The sequence below is a fragment of the Protopterus annectens genome, chromosome 10.part0 (assembly GCF_019279795.1).
Source record: "Protopterus annectens isolate FY-2018-M chromosome 10.part0, PAN1.0, whole genome shotgun sequence".
NCBI lineage: Eukaryota > Metazoa > Chordata > Ceratodontiformes > Protopteridae > Protopterus > Protopterus annectens.
The window spans coordinates 406,763,653-406,779,447 of record NC_056744.1 but is presented as its reverse complement, the minus strand read 5'-3'; the positions used below and the strand labels follow the sequence as shown (position 1 = coordinate 406,779,447).

At 44.2% G+C, this 15,795-nt stretch overlaps 1 protein-coding gene across 1 annotated transcript in view; it reads left to right on the top strand.

Annotated features, from left to right (window-relative positions):
- The window catches only part of TPR (translocated promoter region, nuclear basket protein), a gene marked incomplete in the record, with an annotated part of 1,837,142 nt that overhangs the window by 981,697 nt on the left and 839,650 nt on the right, over window positions 1-15,795 (top strand). The window contains 1 exon segment of the mRNA XM_044085316.1: window positions 12,091-12,237. Within this exon segment, the coding sequence (XP_043941251.1) occupies window positions 12,091-12,237 (147 nt within the window).

Here is a 15,795-nt window from a genome sequence, read left to right as displayed (position 1 = left end):
AAGTGGGTATTAAACATAGTATCCCAGGGGTACAGATTTGATTTCCATACTTTGCCAATTCCAAAATGGATGACCGGATCTGGAACAGTACCAGTGGGCAGAGACCCAGAAACAAGTCATGTCCCTCATGGATATGGAGGCTATTCAGCTGGTGCCAGAAAAGGAAAAAGGACTAGGATTTTATTCAAGACACTTCCTGGAATCCAGAAAAGACAATTCATGGCGTCCAATACTGGACTTATCGATTCTGAACACGTACCTAGACATTCCAAAATTCAAAATGCTCACTTTGCAGCAGCTACTGCCTGTGCTAGGCAAGAATGCTTGGTTAGTCACGCTAGACTTAAGAGGCATACCTGCATATCCCAATAAAGGGAATCATGCAGAAGATACCTCCACTTCAAAGCAGGTTTTTTGCATTACCAATTCTCTGCACTGCCCTTTGGCTTATCTACAGCACCCAGGGTCTTTACAAAGTGCCTGGCACCAGTAATTGCATTCTGCAGACAAACATCCAAATTTATCCTTATCTGGACAATTGACTCATTCAAGCAGAGGACAAGGACACTCTTCTTCAACATCTGGCATTTGTAAAAAGGCTTCTAGCATGCCTAGGGTACACCATAAACGAAAAGAAGTCACAACTGGTACCCTCTCAAATAATTACATTCCTGGGTGCAAGCTTGAATACAGCTGCCCAGATGGCTTACCTCATGCCAGACAAAGGCAACTGACAACATACTTCAAACAAATGGCAACCAAAACCCAGTTATCTGCAAGACAAATTCTGCAGGCTCTGGGATTCATGGCATCCTGCATTCTACTGATTCCATATGCGAGACTGCATATAAGGAAACTTCAGTGATACCCAAAAAGTTTATGGAGTCATTGTCACAGCCTGGAAACAATGATTCCTCTCATTCCCTGCCTGCAACAGGAGTTGTTTCTTTGGTGGGCAGAGACATGTCACCAAAACAAGGGACTGTCATTCACTATACCCCCTGCCACCCAAACCCTAACTACAGATGCATCAGACTATGCTTGGGGGGCCCACCTGGCAGGGAGATGCATTCAGGGTAAATGGAGCCCAATTCAAATGCATCTACATATCAACCAGAAAGAAATGCTAGCTGTTCAGAATGCTCTGACAGCCTTCAAGGACTTACTTCATCCAGGACAACTACTGATAAGGACGGACAACACCACTGTTATGTGGTACATAAGCAGGGGGGTACACACTCCTACCCCCTTTGCAGATTAGCCATGGCCTTGTGGAACATAGCCTTGACTTACCAAATACATCTTCAGGCACAATGCCTGCCAGGAAAGCAAAATACTCTGGCAGACAACCTAAGCAGAAATCTTATGGACCCACACAAATGGAAACTGGATCCACAAATTTTCAACAGGTTAACACAGAAATGGGGGAGCCCAGATATAGATCTATTTGCCTCTCCCCAAAACTATCAGTTGGACAAATTTTGCACAAGAACTCATCACAAAAAAGCACGTAAAGTGGACTCTGTCCTTCAGCTGGAAAAAACCTATCAGTCTATGCCTTTCCCCCTCTGCTTCTACTCTCCGAGGTCTTACTAAAAGTCAGACAGGAAAACCCAAAAAATATCCTAATTGCTCCGGACTGGCCTCACCAGCACTGGTACCCGCTTCTAAGGAATATGTCACACCTTCCTCCGTGTACTTGCCTCAAACACCTCATCTACTGTCTCAGCAGAACTTTCAAATTCTACATACTCTGCTCCAAACTCTGAATCTTGCAGCATGGCTGATCAACTGATTATTCAAACCACATCTCTCAGTAAACCTGTGATGGATGTCATTTTGGAAGCCAGAAGGCCTAGTACTAGAAAATCTTATGCTGATAAATGGAAGAGATTCTGTGCTTAGAACCAAGCACAAGGAATTGACACAGCAAAGCCCAGTGTTCCTCAGATTTTACAATACTTAACTGAGATGCTTGACAAGGGCCTATCTTTTTCTTCAATAAAAATCCATGCCTCTGCAATCTCGGCTCATTATAACACAGAGCCTCCCCTCTTTTCTCATCCACTGCTTAAACAATATCTCTGAGGGGCCAAAAATTTAAGGCCTCCCAGGAGAGCACCAGCTCCTGCATGGAACCTCAATTTTGTGGTGGAAAAACTCACCCTGCCTCCTTTAGAACCAGCAGCTACTGCGGATATAAAATTTCTATCTTGGAAGACAGCTTTTCTTTTGGCAGTTACTTCAGCAAGAAGGGTTTCAGAACTACAGGCTCTCATGGTAGTGGAGCCTTTCATTATTTTTTACCCGGACAGGGTGGCCCCCAGGACCAATCCTTCTTTTATGCCTAAGGTGGTATCCAGTGTAGCTCTTAACCAGACCATTCACCTGCCAACATTTTACCCAAATCCGCAGAACAAGGGGGAGCGGATTCTGCATTCATTGGATGTACACAGACGACTATGATTCTACTTAAACAGGACCAAATCTCTAAGAATGTCTAAGCAACTACTGGTAGCATTTGCTACAGGATCAGAGGGGAAGGCTATATCAAAGCAGAGTATTTCTAAATGGATAAGCCACTACATTAGTTTCTGCTATTTGCACCATGGTAAATCTGTGCCCAAGGGGATCAGATCACATTCCACCAGGGTGCCTCTACTTCAGCAGCTTTTCTCAGAGGGGTCCCAACCAAAGACATTCTAGAAGCTGCTACTTGGAGCTCTGTTCATACTTTCACAAAGCATTATAATTTACCTCTCTTCTCTAAATCTAGGGCATGCTTTGCCATTGCAGTCCTGCAGGGCCTTATAGCCGCCCCTAATGCTGTTTAGTTCCATCCTCCCATCCATAGCTTTGGGATTCTACCCAAATGTAATGACTGCAACAGTGAAACACGAAGAACATAGTATACTTGTGTACACTTACCATAAATGTAGATGTTCGAGTGTATTCACTGTTGCAGTCCGGGTTACCCACCCGCCATCCCCCATTCTATACCTTTTCTTTCCTTCACTATACTCAAAAGCCTTTGTAGTGTATTTGCTTTTAGTTGAAGGTAAAGTTTGTTTCTAAAAGTGCATTTATATATTTTTTTTTGCTCCCCATTTGGGGGGCACCTGACATCTGGGCAAGAAAAACTGATTAAAATGGTGTCGGCTGCATGTTTTATACCCCTGACGACCTGACGTCATGGAAGAGGAGACAGCAACCGACGCAGGACCTAAGACTTTGTTCAGGCCGACTGAGGGCAACCTGCCAGCAGATTACCCAAATGTAATGACTGCAACAGTGAATACACTCGCACATCTACATTTATGGTAAGTGTACACAACTGTACTTTCTTCAGTGGACTCTGGCTGTTAAATGGTCTTGGCTAGACCTGCCCATGGAATTTCCGATCAGGATCAGTCACGTCTGCAGGACGTCCCTTCTTTGGTGGTTAAATTCACCGGAGATATTAGAAGGACGCCCCTTTGTGTCATCTCCAGTCCAAGCCACAGTGACCACAGACACCTCCCAACTTGGGTGGGGGGGACACTGTCTGGGAAGGACAGTCCAAGGCACGTGGTCCCAGTCAGAGACCAGGTTGCACATAAATGTCCTAGAGATGAGGGCAGTGCTTTTAACATTGGAAGGCTTTCACACTGTCCTTCCTCTCTGATTGATTGCAATTCAGTCAGACAACATGTCTGTTGTCTGGTATATCAACAAGCAGGGGGGGGGGACCAGATTTTACCCCCTATGTCGAGAGGCCATGAGAGTGTGGGAATGGGTGATCTCCACCAGTCGGTTTCTGATGGCAATGCACATCCCGGGGCGCTCCAACATTTTAGCGGACAGATTGAGTCGGACTATTCTGATGCCGTACGAATAGTCTATAAAACAGTCAGTAGCAGAGGAGATCTTCCTTGCATGGGGTCAGCCTTGCTGCGATCTCTTCGCATCTCCTTCCAACGCGAAGTGCAGCGAGTTCTTCGCTCTGATTCCCTTACCAGGGGAAGTCCCCAGAGATGCTCTAGTCCATGCTTGGCACCCCGGGCTTCTGTATGCTTATCCACCATTGCCACTCATTCCGAAGTTTCTTCAGAAAGCTTGTCTACTGCAGTGCAAAGTTATCCTCATTGTCCCATTCTGGCCTCATCAGGTTTGGTTCCCATTACTTTGGTCTCATCTCTTAGCTCCTCCGTGGGTTCTGGATCCCTGCCCGGATCTAATCTCCCATCCGTCTGGTGCCCGTCCGCCCGACCTGGGCAGCCTCAAGCTGACAGCTTGGTTGCTCCAGTTCCATTGATTGCCAGGACTCCCGGTCTATCATCCCCGGTAAAATCCATTCTGGTGGCTTCTGTTAAAGTTTCCACTAGGAAACTTTATCGCAGTAAATGGAAGCGTTTTTCCATTTGGGCCTCTCAGAGAAAACTAGATCCCTTTACAGCCCCTGTTCCAGCAGTGTTGGATTTCTTGTCTGGCATTTTTCAGCAAGGAGCTAGCTCCTCCACAGTGAAAGTACAATTGGCAGCCATTTCTTATTTTCATGTTGGTGAAGACAACATTGCCTTAGCGTCCTCTAGGCTGTGCAAGGCTTTTCTCAAAGGCACTTTTCTGTTGCGTACTCCTGTCAAGGATTCAGTGCCTCCTTGGGACCTTACCTTTGTCTTACAGGCATTGGTGGCTCCAACATTCGAACCAGCAGCTTCGGTGGATTTGAAATTTTTGTCCTGGAAGACAGCTTTTTTAGTCACCATTACATCTGCTAGGAGGGTTTCTGAGCTTCAAGCTCTGTCTGCCGTGCCTCCTTATTTGGTCTTCCATAAGGATAGGGTCTCCCTCTGTACTAATCCTTCCTTCTTACCCAAAGTGGCATCTGAAGCAAACATAAACCAGTCCATTAATCTGCCTGATGTTCATTGTGCATACAGCTGCAGTCATAACAGATGGGTTCTCCTGAGGTCAGGCGGGTCCTCGGTCGGCCGAATTCCAAAGTCTAGGTCCGGCGTCGGTTGTCGTCGCTTCTTCCCTGACGTCAGAGCGACAGGGGTATAAAAGAACCAGCCAACGCCATTTTCTTCAGTCTTTCTTGCCGCGCGGTGCCCGAAGCAGAAGCAGTTCGCAAGTGCCGGTCGGCCAGCTCCTGAGATTACGAAAAATTTGGAAACCGAAGTCTTCTTAAAAGCTAAGTACCCCGTTGGGGAAACTTTTCTTGCCTCAGACCGATGTCAGACAAAGTTAATAATTGTATTTCTTGTGGGAAGCAAATACCGCATAAGGATTTCCATTCCCTCTGTATACCTTGTTTAGGCCCAAACCACGACGTCTCGGTCTGTCGCTTTTGTGCTACATTCAACAAACGCACTATTAAGTGTCGGGCGGAGTTCGCCCAGCATTTTTTTGGGAAAGCATTTAACTATACCATGTCATCGGATACTCCGACTCCGGTTTTGTCTAAAAAACGCAAAGACAAGGACCGACATTCAAGATCCGCGGCCTCTACCGACACCACGCCAAAGCCGACTACACGTGGTCCGGTTCTCAGTGAGGCGCCTACGCAGCCCCTGATTACCGACGACACATCTTTGGTGGTGTCTCCTGTACCCGAGGTCGCAGGCTCCTCGGCCCACACCCCGACTACAGATACCGAAGCCACCCTTGGCGTTGAAACACAGAATGTGGACAGGTCCACCTCCACTCAAGGTGTCTTCAGACCTTCCTCTTCTTTCTCCATCAAGGCTTTCACCAAGTCTAAAGCAACCATGCACCCTAAGAGACCAGCTGCACAGGGCCCATCTCCAGGCCCCATGCCTAAGAAACAGATGCTTAAAATGGCTGAGGATTTAATTACTCTAATCAGAGGTTCTCAGCCACCTCGACAAAAGGCCCAGAGTGGAGGAAGATTCCCCTCCTCTGATCAGGGCTCCATTATTTCAGAACACTCTGATGATCAGGAACAGTCTTACTCCCCTTTTGAAGACTCTGATGCAGAGGAGTCTATTCCTTCTGTATCCCCCCCTGAGGATTACTCTTTTGGGGAAACTTTGCATACCTTAAGGGAACACTTCCACTGGGAAGGCCAGGATTATTCAGATTGCAAGAAAAGGCTCAGGGAATTTCTTTTGTTACCCCAGCACAGGCCTCTGGCTATACCTCCTGTCTTGGACATCCTAGATGATGTTTACTCGGAGGCCTGCCTTAACCTGGACTCTCTACCTCCAGCTCCAGTTAAGCCTGACAGGTACTACAGGGTTCCTGATTCACACCAATTTCTTTACAAAAGCCATGCTGCTGACCTAGAAACCATCTCACAGGGGCCCAAGGGAGTTAAGGCTTCCATTGCCAAAAATCCATTGCCTTCCGAGAGAGATTCCAGATCCTTAGAAAGGTGGGGAAAAAAAGGTATATACCTCGGCTACCTTATCCATGAGGGCCTTAAACTGTCAGTTTCATTTGCTAAAATACCAACAGTTTCTGTTATCTCAATTGAAAAGTAAAATGTCACAACCTGAACAACCAGACTTGAAGGAGTTGCAGGATTTGATGCATAGTGCAGAACAAGTGGGTAAACATACCTTACAATGTGGTTTTGATGCTCTAGAGGCCTCATGTAGAGCTGCTGTTACAGGCTCAGTCATACGTAGGCATGCCTGGCTCAAGGATCAAGCCTTGCCTGATCATGTCAACGCTAATTTACTAGACGCCCCTCTTCAAAAGGATGTACTATTTGAGCAAATGCTGAGGAAGTATTACGGAAAATGGAGGAAAAGGCTAAATCAATGCAAACTGTGAAAGAATTTCTGCAGGTTCAACCCCCCACGTTTTAGTAGAAATTGGCCTTCCAAAAACTGGTCCTTTCCTGCCACAGACAGACCCCAAAGAGGCAGATACAGGCGCCCGAGGGGCAGAGGACAATCACAAGGATCGTACAGAGGCAGACAATGGCAAGCTCCTACACAAAGAGGTGGTGAGGAAAACTCACAATCTTTCAGAAAGCAAACCCAATGACTTTCCCCTTTGCAGACCAACCAGGTCTCAAATGGCAGCCCCCTTAGGAGGAAAGCTGGCACTATTCTCAAAAAATTGGCATGTTGTCACAAAGGACAAATGGATCCTGGACATTATAAACAGAGGCTACAAATTCCATTTTCATACCCTTCCAAAAATGAGAGGCATGCCAAAACTGCCACACAATCAAAGGGCAGAGGCACAAAAGCAAATTTCAGATCTTATAAACATGAAAGCTATTCAAGAGGTACCTACACACGAACAAGGTCAAGGTTTTTATTCCAGGCTATTTCTGGTGCCAAGGAAGGGAAAAGATTGGAGACCTATTTTGGATCTTTCCATACTAAACACATTCCTACTGCACCAAAATTCAAGATGCTCACTCTACAGCAACTTCTTCCCATGCTGGGCAAGGAGTCTTGGCTGGTAACATTGGACCTCAAGGAGGCATACCTGCATGTCCCAATCGGACAAAATTGCAGAAGATACCTCAGATTTCTTGCAGGTTCAACCCATTATCAATTCTCTGCATTGCCCTTTGGCTTATCTACTGCGCCCAGAGTATTCACGAAATGCCTGGCATCAGTAATTGCCTACTGCAGACTTCAAGGGATACAAATATACCCTTATTTGGACGACTGCCTGATCCAAGCGGACAGCAAGCACATTCTTCTGAAACATCTGGCTTATGTAATAATGTTATTAAACTCTCTGGGATACACAGTCAACAAAAAGAAATCAAGGCTAATACCCTCTCGGAATATAATTTTCCTGGGTGCCATTTTGGACACAAACACCCAGATGGCCTACCTCACGCCAGAGAAGCAGGGGCAACTAATTCAATATTTCAGAACACTGGCAAATTGCACTAGGCTGACTGCAAGGAAAATCCTGCAGGCTCTGGGATTCATGGCATCTTGCATCTTACTAATCCCATGTGCAAAGCTGCATATGAGAAAACTACAATGGTACCTAAAAAATATATGGTCTCAACACAGCCACAGTTTGGAAACAATAATACCACCAATTCCATGTCTGCAAAAGGAATTTCTGTGGTGGGCTCAAGCATGTCAAACAAACACAGGTCTTCCATTCAGCAAGCCTCAAGCAAATCAAGTCATCACAATAGACGCCTCTGACTACACCTGGGGGGCGCACATGACAGACCGGTGCATTCAGGGCAAATGGTCCCAAAAAGAAAAGCACCTTCACATCAATCAAAAAGAAATGCTAGCAGTAATAAGTGCTATTATAGCTTTCAAGGACCTTCTACAACCAGGTCAACTATTGATAAGAACGGACAACACCACAGTTATGTGGTACATAAACAAGCAGGGAGGAACACATTCTTATCCCCTATGCAGACTGGCCATGTCACTTTGGAACATGGCCATGGACTTACAAATGGAACTACAAGCACAGTACTTGCCAGGCAAGGAAAACACGCTGGCAGACAACCTAAGCAGGAATATAACAGATCCACACGAATGGAAGTTGCATCCAAAGGTTTTTACAGAAATAATCCAAGAATGGGGAAGGCCAGACATAGATCTCTTTGCCTCCCACAAAAATCATCAATTGACAAAATTCTGCTCGAGGATCTTCCATCCAAAGGCCTGGAGAGTGGACGCTCTCTCTTTCAGTTGGACATCAATGACAGTTTATGCCTTCCCGCCTCTTCCTCTGCTGCCCAAAGTCCTATTGAAGACCAGAGCAGACAGACCAAAGATGATCCTCATTGCACCGGACTGGCCAAGGCAACACTGGTACCCACTCCTGAGGAGCCTGACGCATTCCCCTCCATGGACCCTGCCTCTAATGCCTCTTCTACTGACTCGGCACAGCTTCAAAACTCTTCACAGTCAGCTAAAAACACTCACTCTAGCCGCATGGAAGATTCCTTAGCATCACAGCAGGCCCTACTCTCCAAGGAGGTGCAGGATGTCATTTTGGAGGCCAGAAGGCCATCAACTAGAAAAGCTTACTCTGCAAAATGGAAACGTTTTTGTGTCTGGAATGAGAAAAAGGGCCAGAACCCTGGAAAACTGAATTTACCTCGAATACTACAGTATTTGGCTGAACTGCTAAGCAGTGGACTTTCGTTCTCCTCCATCAAAATCCATGCCTCAGCCATTTCTGCAGAATACAACACTGATCCTCCTTTATTCACTCACCCTCTATTAAGACAGTTCCTCAGAGATGCTAAGAATTTAAGACCTCCAAGGAAACAACCAATACCTACTTGGGATCTTAATTTCATTCTGGAAAAACTGACTTTGCCTCCTTTTGAGCCAGCTGCCTCATCAGATTTGCAATATTTGTCCGGGAAAACAGCTTTCCTTCTGGCTATCACTTCAGCTCGTAGAGTTTCAGAACTACAGGCTCTCATGGCTGTCCAGCCTTTTATCATCTTCCATCAGGACAGAGTTTCCTTACGAACCAACCCGTCCTTTATGCCTAAAGTGGTATCCAGGGTAGCTTTAAATCAGACCACACATTTACCTACTTTTTATCCCAATCCTCAAAACAAAGGGGAGAGGTTACTACATTCCTTGGACATCCACAGGCAGCTGCGTTATTATTTGGACAGAACAAAACCTTTCAGAAAATCAGAACAGCTCTTTGTGGCCTATGCGGTAGGACCTCAAGGAAAGCCAATTTCCAAACAGACAATCTCAAAATGGATAGCCCACTGCATATGCTTTTGCTATTCCTTTCATGGCAAAACTGTACCTACAGGCATTAGAACTCATTCCACCAGGGCCACAGCCACCTCTGCAGCCTTCCTCAGAGGAGTTCCTACCAAGGATATTTTGGAAGCAGCCACTTGGAATTCTGTGCATACCTTCTCCAAGCACTACAACCTACCATTATACTCCAAATCTAGAGCAGGCTTTGCCACTGCAGTCTTGCAGGGCATTTTGGCTCCTCCTAGTTCCACCTAGTGCCTACCACCCCTTTCTTAGCTTTGGGATTCTACCCATCTGTTATGACTGCAGCTGTATGCACGATGAACATAGTACAGTTTTTGTACCTACCATAAATGTAGATTTTCGAGTGCTAATACAGCTGCAGTCCAGGTTTCCCTCCCTCCTTCCCCTCTAGGGGTATTCTTTTATGGTGTATTTGCTTGCAACTACTGTTTTTTGAGTATATTGCATTGCATTACTACATAATTTTATGTATTGCCTTCCTTCTGGGGGCACCTGACATCTGGGGCAAGAAAAACTGAAGAAAATGGCGTCGGCTGGTTCTTTTTTACCCCTGTCGCTCTGACGTCAGGGAAGAAGCGACGACAACTGACGCCGGACCTAGACTTTGGAATTCGGCCGACCGAGGACCCGCCTGAGTGCAGGAGAACCCATCTGTTATGACTGCAGCTGTATTAGCACTCAAACATCTACATTTATAGTAGGTACAAAACTGTACTTTTTCTTCCCTAACTTCCAAAATAAAGGTGAATACAAACTTCATTTGTTAGATGTTCATAGACAACTTCGCTTCTATCTTCATAGAACAAAATCATTCTGCAAGACTGACCATCCAGTTGTTTGTTTCCTTTTCCAAAGCTTTTCTGGGAAAAGCTATTTCTAAAGTTTCTTTGGCCATGTGGATCACTTTTTGCATTTCGCATGCCTACAAAGCAAAAGGTTTATCTACTCTTGGTATTGTTAAAGCTCACTCTACCAGGTCCATGGCGACTTCTGCTGTTTTTTGGTCTATGGTTCCTTTGGAAGACATTTGTGCAGCAGCGACCTGAGCCAATTCACATACCTTCATTTCCCATTACAAATTAGATCTGGTTTCTAGGGGTCGAGCATCCTTTGGCTCTGCGGTGCTCAGGAATATCCTTCCATAAGGGCCTCCCAGGATTGGAGTAGATGGGGGCTCTGTCCCACAGGTTGCAGATAAAATGAAGTTAACTACTTCAGATAAAGAAGTTATGTACTCACCATAATGTTCCATCTGAGTAGTTGTACTTCATTTTTCTGCAACCTTCCCTCCCTCCGTCCCCCGGACCTTGTCCTGTTTTTTACAGGTTTTGGTTCATTGGGCTGAATTGCTTATGTAAGTAGTTGCAGCAAACTCGATCTGAGGGAAGGTAGGGGATGGTAGTGCATTATGGTTAGGGGGAGGAGCTTGGAGCAGATGCTAGAAAAAAAGTTGCCGGCTTGGATCCGATATGGATCCGAATACCTACAGTTTGCAGAAAAATGAAGTATAACTACTCAGATGGAACGTTATGAGTACATAACTTTTTTTCCCGTATATATATATATATATATATATATATATATATATATATATATTCATGTAGATATGCATGTAAGAGCATATATACATACACACACACACACACACACACATATATATATATATATATATATATATATATATATGTAGTTCCCATTTATAATCTCGAAATACTGAAATCTCGAATTTCAGTATCTCGAGATCATAAAGGCGAAACTTCAAAACAGCAAAAGTGCATAAGCATGAATCTGACTATCTCAAATCCGTGCTTAAACATTTACGTTACATTACGTGAAGTGTTTGGCTGGGATGGTGTCCGGAATTTAAGGTGAGTGAGTTCGTGAGTTGTACGTGTGGGTATGGGTATGGAAGTGGAAGTATGAGTGTTGTATGTGTTGGTGTCTGTGTGATGTGTGTGCTATGGACTGTAGAATGCCGTTATGAGTTTTTTTTTCTATTTGTGCGATCTCGGAGTTGGTATATATATGAGTAATTGTGACGTTCTGCTTGTCTGTTTCTGTTGCTACATGAAGCCTGAGGTTAGTTAATTTAAGACAAAGTTTTGGGCTTTTTAAATTATATACCCGAACACACAAAGTTGTGCTCGAGACATCCAGAGGTTTTATTCTTAGTGTATGATAAGTTGTGGTTGTTTAAGTATTACTTTGTAGCTCATATTTATTTTAAGCATCCATCCATCTGTAACATTACTACAGTTGTCTTTTTTTTTATTTGTTTAACAAGCAAGAAAGCATAGTACTTTGTTCTTTGTAAATGTGGTCATCACTGAGATCTAATTATTATGCTTAGTTGGTAAACCATTCATTGCTTTTAATTCAGATGGTTGCAGAGAGAGCTTCAAAGGTTTTGCCGGAACAGGAGAAACATGATGCATTAGTTAAGGAAGTAGAATCATTAAAGGAATCTAAAAACCAGGCAGAAATGCAAGTAAAAGAGCTGGAAGAAAAGACTGATAGCCTGCAAAAGGTAAGGGTATAGAATTTGTGGCAAGATAGAATGGTTTCACCTAAGTGTATGCTTTACTTTAATCAGTGGTATTTTGGGTCTAATGCTAAATAAACTGCCTAGTGATAACTGAAATGAAGAAACTGGTTGTGGTGTTAGGTTTGCCAATCGTTTGGTGTCTGTTTCCAAAGTAGAGGAACATTTTTCTGCAGGTTGGGCTCTAGACGGCAGTTGATTTGAGAGCTTTAACTTTAACATACATACAAAATCTAGAGCACTTGATAAAAGTTTTCAATCTTACTCTCAAACACTGGCTAATCTACAATGTATGTACTGTACCTGTGTACTATGTATGTACTCTGCCTATGTTCCAAATTTCAGCTGTACACCACAAATCTATTGGTTACCTTTATTTTTAAAATTAATATTTTTTTGTTTGTTCTCTCCACTGTAACTGTTTGTGCCGCATACCACTGTAAAAACATGACTCCTGTAATTTGTGTGTATACTGATCATGTCTGAATAACTAAATGTGTCTGTAATTTTTATTTGTGGAGCTTTTCTCCCCGGGCCTCTGCTGAAAAAGGGCCTTTTCGGCTCAGTCAGACACCCCCGGTTAACAAATGTAAAATAAATAAAAATAAATAAATTAACATCAAGAAGACACTGTCGTGTGTTCATCATTGGTTTTGTCTCCACTAATGAGCATCTTGCCTATTTTTTCCGGATATTATTTTATTCATGGATGGATGGTTTATCGCTGCCAGTGCACAGTGCATTGTCATTAGCGGACTATGTAAACATACTGTTGTACTGCTCATGTTTCTTGCTGTTTACACAGTTCACATTTCGAGCTTCAGTGCCATTGGAAATTTCATTGTTCTTGTACTTTGTTGTTCCCTGGTGTACCTATGAAATCAAAAACAATGGTAGAAGGTGTCTCTCTATTTTAAACTTTCTTTTAGGTTTCCCAATCTCTGGTTAAATGTGTTTAATTTTGTTCTGATGCTTCGCTTTTTTGATGGACTTGAGAAGTACTCCCTCAGCTCTCACCCAAGGAAGGTGCCGCTTGAGATGTTTGGCCTCCCTCATCTGCTCAACTTGTTTATTTGTCCACTCAGAATGTTTGTAAAATGGCCCTTTCAGTCAGCTGGTCATGGATTGGTGTTTTCTTTTTAGCACGTCTGGACTGTTTTTTTTTTTTTTTTTTTTTTTTTGATCGTCACCATTGTGTGATGAACCTTCACTAGATTCTGGCGTAGAGCTAAAAGAAATAATGTGCCATTTAGTTTCATGATGGGATCTGGAGTAAGTGATCCTGACATCGGTAGGGAGCTTGTTTAGATGCCATTCTCTAGCTTTGCGCAGGTCTTTCCTCTTCTAATGCCACCATTGGACCTGAGGTGTACGTGGGCCTCCTCCAGCCTGACTCCTGTGACTTGACCTGCCAGGTGGATAGTAGGGGGAGGCCTTAATTTAGGAGACAAAGCTTTAGAATGCTTATTTTCCTGTAGTGTCTTGTTTATTTTATTTTCTTTTGTCAGTGAAGTTTGTGCCAAAGCTCCTTTTCAGGGAAGGCCTTTGGAGAAGAGCTCCAAACAAGTTGATCTTAAAAGTTAATAACAGACATTACTGACTCAAAATTCAAACAGAGTAGATCATATAAACGCAATGGTAGTACAAGCATAATAAAATACATATATTGTATAGCAATTAGAATACAGTTAATAAATAAATAATAGTATTGAATTTGGTAAACTAAAGTAGAGTCTGGGTTTATGAATGGATAAAAGGAGCAGGTGTAACTGCAATCTCTGGGAGAGTTAGAGGAATAAATTTGTAGTGAAGGAATCTGGAGGTAGTAAAGGTAGGAGAAGACAGGAGTACTGGAGTTTGTTATATTTGGCAAGTGAGAGATGGTGAGAGAATTAAATGAAAAGAATATGGAGGAGAGAGTACGGCAGTAAGACTTTAAGAAAGTAAGGGAGTCCGTATAACTAAGAGGAATGTAATGGTTAGAGAGTGACAAGAGGACAGACAGAGTTGTAGAGAAGATGACAGTTAAGATAGTGTGAGAAGTTGAGCTAACCTGGAGAACGGTGTACAGTCACATATCCAGTTGAGTGAGATGAGATTTAAGTAGATGTTCATCGTGCATACAGCTGCAGTCATAACAGATGGGTTATCCTGCCGTCAGGCGGGTCCTCGGTCGGCCGAATTCCAAAGTCTAGGTCCGGCGTCGGTTGTCGTCGCTTCTTTCCTGACGTCAGTGCGGCAGGGGTATAAAAGAACCAGCCGACGCCATTTTCTTCAGTCTTTCTTGCCGTGCGGTGCCCGAAGCAGAAGCAGTTCGCAAGTGCCGGTTGGCCAGCTCCTGAGATTTACGAAAATTTTTCAGCCGAAGTCTTCTTGAAAGCTAAGTACCCCGTTGGGGAAACTTTTCTTGCCTCAGACCGATGTCAGACAAAGTTAATAATTGCATTTCTTGTGGGAAGCAAATACCGCATAAGGATTTCCATTCCTTCTGCATTCCTTGCTTAGGCCCAGACCACGACGTCTCGGCCTGTCGTTTTTGTGCTAGATTCAACAAACGCACTATTAAGCATCGGGCGGAGTTCGCCCAACACTATTTGGTAAAAAATTTAATTACATTATGTCGTCGGATACTCCGACTCCAGTTTTGAGTAAAAGACGCAAAGATAAGGACCGACATACGAGGTCCGCGACTTATACCGACACCACGCTAAAGCCGGCTACAGGTGCTCCGGTTCTCAGCGAGGCGCCTACGCAGCCCCTGAGTACCGATGACGCTTCTTTAGCGGTGTCTTCTGTGCCCGAGGTCGCAGGCTCCTCGGCCCTCACTACAGATACCGACGCCACTCTTGGCGGGGAAACTCAGAATTTAGACAGACCTGCCACCTCTCAAGGTGTCTAAAGGCCTTCCTCTTTTTCCATTAAGGCTTTCACAAAATCTAAAGCAGCCATGAAAACTAAAAGACAAGTTTTACAGAGCCCCCTCTCAAGGCCCCATGCCTAAAAAACAGATGCTCAAAATGGCAGAGGATTTGATTACTCTTATCAGGGGTTCTCAACCACCCTCGGACAAAAGGCCCAGACTGGAGGAAGAGTACCCTTCCTCAGACCAAGCCTCTATTACCTCAGAACATTCTGAGGACCAGGAATATTTATATTCCCCTTTTGAAGATTCTGATGCTGAGGAGTCCATTCCCTCGGTCTCCCCCCCTGAGGACTATTATTTTGGGGAAACCTTACATACCTTGAGGGAACACTTTCACTGGGAAGACCAAGATTACTCAGATTCCAAGAAAAGGCTCAGGGATTTTCTCTTGCTTCCTCAGCACAGGCCTCTGGCTATCCCTCCTGTTTTGGATGTATTAGATGATGTGTACACAGAAGCCAGCCTCAACCCAGATTCTTTACCCCCAGCTCCTGTTAAGCCTGACAGGTATTACCGGGTTCCTGATTCACACCAATTCCTATACAAAAGCCATGCTGCTGACCCAGAAACTATTTCACAGGGTCCCAAGGGAATTAAGGCCTCTACTGCCAGAAACCCAT